This window comes from Gavialis gangeticus, unplaced genomic scaffold (genome assembly GCF_001723915.1).
Source record: "Gavialis gangeticus isolate Ggan-Ray unplaced genomic scaffold, GavGan_comp1, whole genome shotgun sequence".
Classification (NCBI taxonomy): domain Eukaryota; kingdom Metazoa; phylum Chordata; order Crocodylia; family Gavialidae; genus Gavialis; species Gavialis gangeticus.
In genome coordinates, this window is record NW_017728993.1 from 5,781,625 (window position 1) to 5,792,970 (window position 11,346).

The 11,346-nt window shown below is 41.5% G+C and overlaps 1 protein-coding gene across 3 annotated transcripts in view; it reads right to left on the bottom strand.

Annotated features, from left to right (window-relative positions):
- Nucleotides 1-11,346, bottom strand: part of SGIP1 (SH3 domain GRB2 like endophilin interacting protein 1) — a 233,691-nt gene that overhangs the window by 11,322 nt on the left and 211,023 nt on the right. For all 3 annotated transcript variants that reach the window (XM_019528431.1, XM_019528429.1, XM_019528428.1), the window contains 4 exons: nt 7,687-7,798; nt 1,696-1,851; nt 1,000-1,132; nt 498-700 (listed from right to left, as the gene is read on the bottom strand). In XM_019528431.1, coding sequence (XP_019383976.1) covers nt 498-700; nt 1,000-1,132; nt 1,696-1,851; nt 7,687-7,798 — 604 coding nt within the window. The remainder of the gene's footprint in view (nt 1-497; nt 701-999; nt 1,133-1,695; nt 1,852-7,686; nt 7,799-11,346) is intronic.

Genomic DNA, 11,346 nt, shown 5'->3' on the forward strand with positions numbered 1-11,346 from the left:
ATTTAATTATAAATGTTTTAGTTCCTCAAAGCTAAAAATGAATCTAGCTGTAAGCAGGTTGCCTCACCTACTCAAGTCTGCAGGCAGGTTTTACTCCCTGAGGTGCTCCTAGCCAGTTCTCCCAAATAAAACACAGACTTTATTCAATAAGCAAACAAAATTAACCCCTGTCCCAGGCACTAAAAGAGGAGCCTTTTGGCTCTAGCCCCAGCACAGCAGGTTGACCCTTTCTTGCAGCAAGCTGGTCTACTCAAAGCTTGCTTCCTCCTCTCTTGCTTACTCTTCTGGGAGCTTTTAAAGCTCCTATCAGGATGCTCCCCCCCCCAACTCCTTCTGCAGATTCTAATAGCCCTACTGAGGTCTCCAGTGTCTCACCTGGAGGTTCATAAATAGCAGCATGTCCCTGTATCTATCCGGGATGAAACACCATTATAAGCAGGAAAGTGACAGAGATGGTAAATAATGGAGGACAGCTTTGTTATATTACAATGTCATACCAAACTGCAGGTGGAAGCACAGCTTGAAGTTTTGTTACTCCTCCATCTATGGGAACAAGGAACTGGACATTGTTCAGAGCTACTGGTGTAGTCATTGCTTCTGTATTATATTTGTAGTCGATGCGAAGGTCAGTGCTTGTAGATTCACACCGCCAGTTCACTGCAAGGTTTAATGGAGTAGACTGAATACCCTGGGCAGATACCTTACAAAATGACAGAAAAGGCATTAGTTCTCATGGGGGTGGAGGGAGAAATTTGCTTTTACACATATGATAATCTTTATTGGTGTTAGAGCTGGTAATTTCTTGCATGTTCAGAGTAAGTTTGTACGGCCAGTCTAGTGACACAGAAGGTAACACCAGTGTAAAACTCCCTGTAATTCCTCTAAGCAGCAGTCCATTTCAGGTTATTTACTCTTCTGTGCCAGAGAAACTTGTTATATTAACTCTTGATGTACTAAAAACCATTCTGACAGAGCTTTATTTTGCAAAAAGCAAAATACCTGATATTTGAGCATGTCCACATTGTAATATGTAGCTTGTGGTTTCTGCTCAGACACTTTCTTTAGATGAGTCATCAGATTTGGCATGTTTACCCAGAATTCCTTTGTATTGGCATCAGTCTGTGTACTGTCACTACAGAAAAGGGTGACAATTAGCTCTTTTCATAAATAGAAGCATAAACTGATGTGATCAAAGAAAGTAAGATTTAGTATATACAGTAATATAACAAGGTTTAGTTCTCCATTTACAAAAAAATAATCCAAATCACTTTTACTAGTTCACTTCAAATGCTATTATCTCCATGGATGTACAAAGCACTGGCCAGTGAGGCACAGTGTGAACAACTTCTGTTAAGAACTTACTATGCACTTCCCCTAGAAACCTTTAGTGCCAGCCAACATTGCTGCATTGGCAGCTGTGGGCCTGAAGGTAACACTTTCAAAAGTGTCTAAGAGACATGGGCTCCAAAGTCTTATTTTCAAAAATAACCCAAGCAGTTAGGAACTCATCTTAGTGTAAATCTGCAAGGCATTTGGTCATCTAAAGATGCAGATAGGCACTTTTGAATACCCCACAAAATGCCCAGACACCCAAGCACTTAACTACTGTAGAATCTAGGTTGAACTCTTTCCTCCAAGTCTTCTTTACAGAAGCATTTCTAAGTCTCTAAAAAGTGTATTTAAAATTATATTTACCAGCAGAGAAGTTGAGGATTTGGCAGGACATGTTCTAACCTGTTGTAATTTATCACACGAAAAGTTAGAACAGATGGAGCTGGATTATTGGCAAAATGTCTGGTAATTCCTGCAGGAAATGACAGCACCATTTCTCCAGTTATCTTCACTATGCATCTTCAAAATAAAAGGAGATAAGGGGGGCAAAGAAAGAAAGCAGTTCAAAATATAGCTCAGGAGATTCATCTGAATCAAGTCAGGCATGATGGAGATGTGACATTTCATTTCTTGCCTATTATAATGGAAAGCAAATCTACTTGTTTCTAAAACAGAATTAGCCCAAATGTAGAAAACTGCTGGTATTTGGGCAACAAATACAAAATATGATCTTTGTATGAATGCCTCCGGATTTACTTTTGGGAAGCAGTTGTCGTTTCAACAGTAGTATTGACAAACCTAACTGTCCAGTTGCTACAGTTCAATACAATTCTGGCCAGGGCAGTCCCAACTGCCCTGCATCCAAGATAATTAGAAATTATTTGCGTTTTTCCTGCAGTTTCTCACTCTGGTGATAGCTGCTACTATCTTGTGGATGCAGAAGCAGGTTTTCTTCCAGCTTCTTCCTGATCCCCTTGCACTGCCTCCACTTGTTGAAAAAGTAAGGGAGAGTAGAAGCAAGGGCAGTCGCTAACACCCTTCCTATCAGCAGCTTCAGCTCAGCTTCTTCTAATGGATCATGGAGTAAAAGGAAAGAGCCTAGGGCAAAAAGTTCTCCACCCCACTGACACGTGAACAGGCAAGGGAAAGTGTAGCTAGGACCCCAAAATCAGTTCTGGACCAGAAGAGAGGGGAGAAGGAGAGACAAAAGAATGGCTTCCCTGGAAAAAAGGGAAAAGAAAAAAAGGGAAGAAAAACATAAAAAGGAGGTTGAAAGAAGGACCAATCTCATCCCTCTCCCCAGCAGACACCAGGAGGATTAGGCCTGCTGGTCAATTCCCCTCAGAGGGATTGGTTAGGATTTCCTACTTAAAAGGACCAGGCTTCTTCCACAACTATGACATATGGGGAGCCGACAGCCGTCTGAGGAGAGGCCACAACATCCACCATAAATTCAAGCTGACATCTCAGTTGCAAGATGCCTGGTCCCCAAAGGGACCTTTGGGGTCCCTTTCATCGATGATTTTTTGTTCTTTTGAAATGTTACATTTGTTGTGGCAATACTTCACCACAAACTGAATGTCAAGGCAAGTTCCTAATACATTACAGCAGAGAAAAAATATTTGTCTGTGGCTTTGTATTTGGGCAACTGGCTGTAAGGGGCCCTAACTCTCAACGGAGCTGAAGAAACAGCCCTGAAAAACTACATTGGTCTCAATAATAATGCAATCCAAATGTAGTGAATGTCCAAAATGCAGGAATAGTCACTCTGAGAAATACTGTCAATATAAGGAAGCATGTTTACTGGCAGCCAGAGTGTTAGGGGGTGGGGGAAGTCACAGAAAAACTTGCCAAAGAAAAATATCCAATTGTCGCACCATGTCTGAGCTTTATGCTTTCCAGTCAGTGCTTTCTGGTGCCACATTTGTACATTCACATATATAATTAGATTATACAATGTGCTCCTGCTTCCCCTAGGGTTGATGCCCATGCTGACAAAGTTTATGCCAGTATCAACATACTGAATAATAAAGCTGTAGGTTGTAGTATTTCAGTACTGCTAGAAGAGCCCAGTTCCATCAAACAGGGAGCCATGGGTGGAGTATACTCTGGACACAACCTGTAGACTAGTTGGAAACCCCAGGACTGATTTTTGCCACTTGTATTTCCTTTTTCTAGTAGTTACTACATTTCACACTAATGTTGTCAGTGATCACATTCTTTTTTGCTCAAGGCTGACCCATGAACAGTAACACAGAAGGAGAACACACAGCCTAGTATGAAAGCAGTGGTAACAACTTATTTTCAAGACCAGAAGTGTCACTTCAGACTACAAAATCTCCAAACTACAATCCTATATCATTTTAAGGTCTCCAGCCTTTCTATATTAATAACATGCAGTAAAACGATTAGTATCAACAAACTGGAATATAGCTCAGCTCACAGACTATTTCTGAGTAACGTATCAAAGTTACGCTGTGAATATAACTGGAAGAGATTCACAGCAGAGAAAAGCTACAGTGGAACATTAATGCAATGTTTTGGGCTGCAGATTTTAATATCATCACACTGAAACATTCAGGTATGTAATCTTACCAGTAGAAAGCAGCCATAAAGCTGCCTTACAGGGGACAGCCAGGAATGCATTGTGCTTTGTTTGTTCCAGGCCATCCATTGGTTCCATAGTGTGCTTAAGCTGCACTAATCTTACACCATAGGTGGTTTCAGCCCCTAGCCAGGCCAGAATAGCCTCACATCAGTCTCAGCTGCACTGGTGCCTGACTTAGAGGTAAAAATATAGCTCACTTCAGATACACAGGTGAATCTAGGGCTTAAAATATAGAAGGACATGAGCAATGAGAATGGTGTTACAAGGGAGGCTGCAGGCAGAGTGCACTGTGGTAGCAGCTACCAGAGACTGAGTCCCTAAAGCAGGTACATCTCTCCCACCCCTCACCTCGCCATTCTCCTCGGAGCACTCCACCATTCAGCAGCACCTCACCTTCCCTTCCATCCTCCTGCCCCATCCAGAGGGGTTGCTCTGGGCATAAGGAGGGGGTACTGTCCCCAGTTGACCTGGGGGAGGAGGAAAACTTAGACCCACTCCTCCTAGAGTCTGCCAGATGTGACTGTGCAGGGTGCTGGGCTCAGCAGGGGACAGTGGCACTGGCAGGTGAGTCCCTGTTCCCCCTGCCTTTCTCATTTACTTGGTCACTCCAGGAATCCCCTCACCAGCCTGGGGCTCCAGCTATGTCTTGGACTCTGCAGGGGACCTATAGGTGCCTGTGGCTGCAGGATACTGGAGCCAGCTGGTGAACTACACTGTTGAAGGGGGGTGTGACCATACCCAGCACAGCCCGTGGATCTACCCCTGCATGTGTATGATGCAGAGAAATTGTTTTGGGTACTGCACAAGATCACTGAATGCATAGACCTTTTCCCTCCAATCGGTGACAAAGGGCTGTCAGGATACTCTGGCAAGGAGATGGCCCCAGATATACCAACATGACTCATGTTTACGTGCAGTCTTGATGTGTAAACTGATATTTAGTGCCATAAACTTCTGACTATTAGCTCCAGGCTGAGAGATGCTGAGCAGTGTCCAGTGGATAAGGCACTGGACTGGAATTCAGGAAACTGGGCTACTGAGCTACTTTCCCTCTCTATGCCTTGGCTTTGACATTTGTAAAATGAGAACGATGAGACTTAACATCTTTTACAAAGGAAGACAAGTTCCAGGGATGAAGGTTTCTATACAGGAGCTAAGCATTCTCATTCAAACACAGAAGAGCTTCTCTAAGGACTCTAAAGGGTTTTTAGGAATATGAGGGCTGAGTTGAAACACAAAAATCAGTAACTACTGAGTAAAGCTTACAGTATATCCCTTTTTCCCTTTCTCACACAGACCTATAATACAATAACATTTTCTCTGCATATCTGTACAAATCAGTCATAGGCACCAAAGGCAGTCCTCATATTTGCAACCATTTATTTCCCTGTAGTTGTCTATGATGCAGGAAATAGAGGCAAGGTCAGTTCTGGTATGTGCATAGCCCTGAAAAACACTCGTGCAAATCCAGCCTAAACTGGAACAGAATTTAGCCCCAGGTACTGCCAGATGAAAAATACACCTGTGTTAGAAGCTAGTAGAGCTACCCTAGTTAGCATCAAGTCAGACTTTCAAAAAGGATTATCCAGAAAGCAGGGAAGGTGAGAAATATACATGCAATCTGCAGTCTATAATATATACACACATACAGGTATATATTACATATATATACACACAATATGCATATATATGCAATATATACCCATGTATATTATATTCCTCCCCTTCTAAAACTTAAAGACCTTTTTTTTGGTTTCTCTATGTCACTATGCTTAAATTCCTTGATTACCAGATGCAGCTCTCAAATAAAAATAATTTTCAGAAGGTAACAGGTAGACCCTGCCATATTGGAGGAACAGAGGTTCATATTAGTGTAGGTATGGAAAAAACAGACATTTTTTCTAGTATTTGCAAATCAAAGTTCTTACAAGAGGATTGTGCATCTCTGTGCATTTTAGCTGTGCATCTCTAACTTATGAATATCCCTTAATGGGATATTAATAGGAAACGTTATTTCCTATTTATAGGAGACATTTTTTATAATTAGGATTGCAAATTAATGGAGATGAACACATATGAATAGATTAAAACTCATCCATATAATTTATACTATTAAGAGAACTTAAATAAGCTTCCCATTTATCTCTCTTGCATTAAACTCTTTCTAAGCAAAATCCTGAAAATGCTTTATGTGGATTAAAGAGGTCACCAATAAACATGCTATTTAGAAGCTGCCTTAAACTGTTACAGAACAGTTAGATACATTACATAAACTGTATTTGTTAAACAATTTAAGGATTAGGACTTTTCAACAGTTCCAGTGAAGCTACAATACTGTCAGAACAACAGAAAGGACTTTCTTAAAATGAAAAGCAGCAGCCAGACATGGACCAGCAGAAAGCTGCTGCATTACCTCTGGCTATTATGTTTTGTGGAGTATTTGTTTACCCATACAAGTGATCAAAGCAGCAAGCTCAGACTGCCACTACCAGTACTATTCACCAGCTTTCCATCCTGGCAACCACCACATAGTGAGATCCAGGAGTCTGCAATCGCTGATAATTTCCTTGATCTTCAAAGATGTTTTTATGGTACCAGATGAAATGAGAGAACACCATGACATCACTGACTCCATGGCCAGGGCAACTGCCGAGAAATTCTTGAGATGCGAATCCAGTGTTCCCATCATCTCCCACCACCAGCATGTAGCTTACATCTTTTCCAATTTCATTCCCCACCTCTCTTTTCTTTTGCTGTCTAACACTCTAGTTTCTTGCTAGGACAAGAGAGGCTAATTATAAAAATTCCTTAGCAGTCTGATTGTAACATATGGCTGCCCGGACATAGTGGTTAACGAGGTTGTGTGCCATGTGTTTTGCTTGTAGTTTTCCAGAAACTAAACTGCAAGCGTTGGAGAGAGAAGTTACAATTTACTAACTTTTTCTATTCTTTCTTTTCTTCTTCTCAGTTTGCATTTGATTTGCATTTGCAGAAACAAACAGAACCAGACTAACTTCAGGACATGTGAGCTCCCAGCTGGACTGACTCTTTAGCCTGTTAAGGAATGGCAATTGATGCTACACAAAAGCTTTTTGCTTTGAAAAAGCATCCGCCAAAACATTCCCAAACTTCTTTCTAGTGCGCCGCTGCTCAAGTGCTTGGCAGAGACAGAAATGGACACAAGGCTGAATGAGAAGCCGAAGAGGGACAACAGTCAATGCTGTGACAATGGAAAAAATCGAAACGAATTTTCTGCTCCACCGTTCTAAATTCCAAATAGCCTTTTATTGGGACTAGGAATGATCTCCCAAACTTAAGAAAAATTGTGCACTACATTTGAGGAAATTAAAGCAACAGAAGTAATATCTCATGATATGGACAATAACAAGAATCACAGAAAAGTAGGACTTAAAGGGACCTCTGGAGGTCATCTTTTCCAACCCCCTGCTCAAGGCAGGAATATGCTTGACTAAACCATCTTAGTCAAGTATCTAACTTGCCATTAAAAATTTCTAAGGGTGGAGAGTCCAGAACCTCTCTGGGTAGCCTGTTCCAATGTGTCACTACCCTCAAAGTCAGAAAGTTGCTTCTAATACCAAACCTAAATTTCTATTGTCTCAATTGACACATGATGCTGGATGTTCATGTAGGTCACTAAGTCCTTAAGGAGCCCTAGAAGCAGTGGGTTAATAAAATACTCAATTTGAACTTGAAGATGGATTGTTCCACTATGTTCCGCTACCTACTTGTTAGGGTCTGCTCCTTTGAAGTATGCATTAACCGTTTCTGTGAATGCTGCTGCTACAGGGAGAGTGTCCTGTGCCCCCATCGTTAAAGGACTGGGTCCCCTAGAAGAGCCTGCAACAGAGGAAAAAAACTTCCACTCATTACATACACACAGGAACATTGTAGCTGCTCAAAACAACACCACCATGGGTGGAGGAATAAATAGTCATTTACTGATAATTACAGGTGAAATCTGGTGTTTTCCTTTTATTTATGAGCACTAACTCCCCCACCACCCTTGGACTTCAGAATAGCATTTAATGCATCTACTCTCTAAACAACTGAACTAGCTTAATATTCTTCTACTCTAAACATCATATTAAACATACAGGAAGATACCAGAAGTTGCACATATCTGTAGGAACTTTGATGCATTTTGAATAAGGCAGTCTTTGCATGACAGTTTGTGCAGTACACTTCTGGGTCCCCAAAAGGAAGGCTGGGTAGTTTCCTCTGTTCTTCTTTTGCCAGTCTATCCACATACACAGTAAAACATTTGCCATCAGTTTGCATTGATGATCCCTTTTGTTTCATGTCTGCTGGGAAACACAAACTTATGCATCCATTCCCAAGACGAGACTGGTTCTGCAGCTCTTGCCTCTTCCCCCCCAACACCTGACAGTAGCCCTCTCTGTGGGTGTTTTGCACACTGCAGTCTGCCATTCTTCCCTTCCTAGATAGCAGATATTTGTGACTTAGTTAATTGTTGCTCCAGACCTAATGCTGCATCCCTGTCTGAAGTGGGGATTTGTACAGAGAGCAATTGCTTGCCCAGCTGCAGCAGGTTCTCATGGCCAACACAGAGAAGGGGCAGTACAGAGGGACACACGTCAGAAAATCTGGCACCTCTCTTCCTTTTGGATCTTGAAATACCTGAAGTGAGCGGTGCTTGGGACTATATGAAAGAAACTTTGAAAAAGCGAACTTTAAGCACGTGCAAGCCCTGAAAAGGGACACATTTAGCCACCTACTTTAGTTCTTTGCAGAATTAGGACCACTGAGGATCACTTCTGGGAGTATCAAGACCTCTCCTTTCTCCCTATACAGGCAATGCCATGGAAGGATACAGTTTTCCCCTAAGTGATTTGTGAACCCTTCAGCATGACTAGCCTGGTTACAAGCAAGCCTAGGATATTTTATGGTTTCAGGTGAAAACAATGACAGGCTATGAATTTTAAGTGACACTCAGGGACACTAATCCACAGCAACTAATTTAGGGGTTAGACATGAGATTAAGTAGAGAGGATCAGCAATTGAAGAGCATGGCATTTGCTCTAGTAGTGCTTTGCAAGTCCTGAAACGATGTTTTATGCAATAGTCACAGTGCACATCTACGCCAGCACTGAAATAAATTAACTTCATATTTGCAACCATTATTTTTTTTCTTTCCTAGCAACAAACGTGTTTCTCTGAAAGGAATCCCATCTCAGCATGAAAGAAATAAGACTAAAAGTGCAACAAAGACATGTTGGAAGAATAGACAACTGCTGGATTTGCATGGAAATCAAATATGGGCATGTGGGAGATTTATATACTATATTTCAAATGCAGACAACTAATGAGGTGCCCTCTTAAAGAAAACACGAACAGAAAGAATCTCTCCAGCACATGTGCTTTGTGCATCAAGTATTGTTTTGGCAAAGACCTAGCTTCTCCCTTAAGAGAAGTTTGAACAGATTAGAATGACATTAATTAGTAGGCATTTACCACTACATGATGTGATTTGATACAATATGGATTAATGCCCCATCCCCCCTCATTCACCATCTCGGAATCCGAATGCACATTCAGCCCATCAATCCATATGATAGAATGTACAAATCAATAGGATGCTTTAGAGCTAAGAACAGGGCAGGCCTCAGCTTCAAAAGTAGCAAGCAAACAATTCCCATTAACTTCAGTGTGAATTAAAGGTGTTCATCACAGCTTTTGAAAGAAGGCAAGGTTTCTATAGCTAAAGCCAGAAAGTGAATTCTCCATTCTGCTCTTCCTGACCTTTTTAAATATATCTCTCAGGAACAATCAATATACATAGCTTTAAAAGAAAAAACTATGTTTTAACATTTTTTTTAAACCAAGCCTTATAGGATTTTATTTTCTAGGGCACTTGCTAAGCTGCTGTGATTTGCTAACACTATTCAGTGTACTTGAACTTCCACAGCCTCAATGCAATAAAGATTTAAAAATGTGTCATTCATCTATCAACTGCCAGTGTAAATCTAGCAGGAAATCCCTGGATGATTTTCATCCAGAGGTAACATACTGAACAACAAGAGCTACAGCAATCAGAAGACAGAGAAAAACACACAGCACTGCCTTGAAACAGTGTAATGTGAATACAAGTGCCTTTTTGCTGCAGAAATGAAGCACCATCCAAAGAAGGGACATTGGTCTTTAATGCTGCATGTTAACTTAAATTTCAGAGAGAGAGAGAGAGAGAGAGAGAGAGAGAAATAGGAATAGTAGGGGAAATCTGGAACAGAAATGGGCAATTTCAGGCCTCTTCCCCCTACACCCAAAGGTGCTTTGATATCTACCTCTCATCCAGGGCCCAGTATAGAAATTACACTTTTACCAGTATAAGAGATCAGGAATTGGTCTCTATCCATAACAGAACAGGAGTTTGGCACATATAGACTAGTTTAAAAATGGCGAAACAATCTAAGATTTGCCCTCCCCGCCACCCTGCCAATGTTTTGTTTGCTACTCATCTAAACTACGCTGCTTACCGAAAACTATGCAACTTAGATCAATTCCACTTCCGGCTTTTTGAATGTCTGTACTTGGTCCAGAGCACTAAGAATGCAGAGTGTGCAGGCACCACATGTACAGAACAAAGGAGCTTTGTGCTGGTGGATTCACTAACCACTCTCCAACTTGCCTCGAGTCTCTTTTCTGATTTTAGAATGCATAGGCACCTATATGCGTACTTCGAGGCTGATTCGATGCACTGTAATTACAGCACACCAGAGGAGACTCAGTTAATTGAGTCTGCTGGGGCATGGTAATTACTGCGCTCCAGCAGACTCCAGCATCACGTGCATCAATGTCCCTGCACTGATAAATGGCGGCGGGGGCGCTTTAACTAACACTTGTCAAACGAGCTTTAGTTAAAGCGCCCCTGCCACCATTTTTCAGCATGGGGACACTGATACACATGACGCTCCAGGTGCTATACTTAGAGTGGCTCTTGGAGCCACTATAATTAAAGTACCCCCCCTCCCCTCACTCTGCTGCCACCCAGTAAAAAAAATAACCAGGAAAAGCAAACAACTTTACTGGGAAAGAGCTGAAGTGATCAAATGTGTTTGTAAGGCTGAATGCCCTGAATCACTGAATATGGTCAAGCAAGGAATATACTATAATACTTGTGTAGTATTTCTGTTCCATTGATATAGAAAAGGGTCTGCTGTAACTTTTTTTGAAGAGAAAATACGCAACCGGTTTAGAAGGATGCATCTACATGCGTCTATGTGTTTCTAAAATATTCACCACAGCATCTAGTCTAGCATCTCTACAAACGAGTAACACATTTATACTCCAGTTTTGCCTTTTGTGGCCAGATTTTCACACTTTTGTTAGACAACTTAGTGATTAAACCTATTTTACCCCCGCCTCTC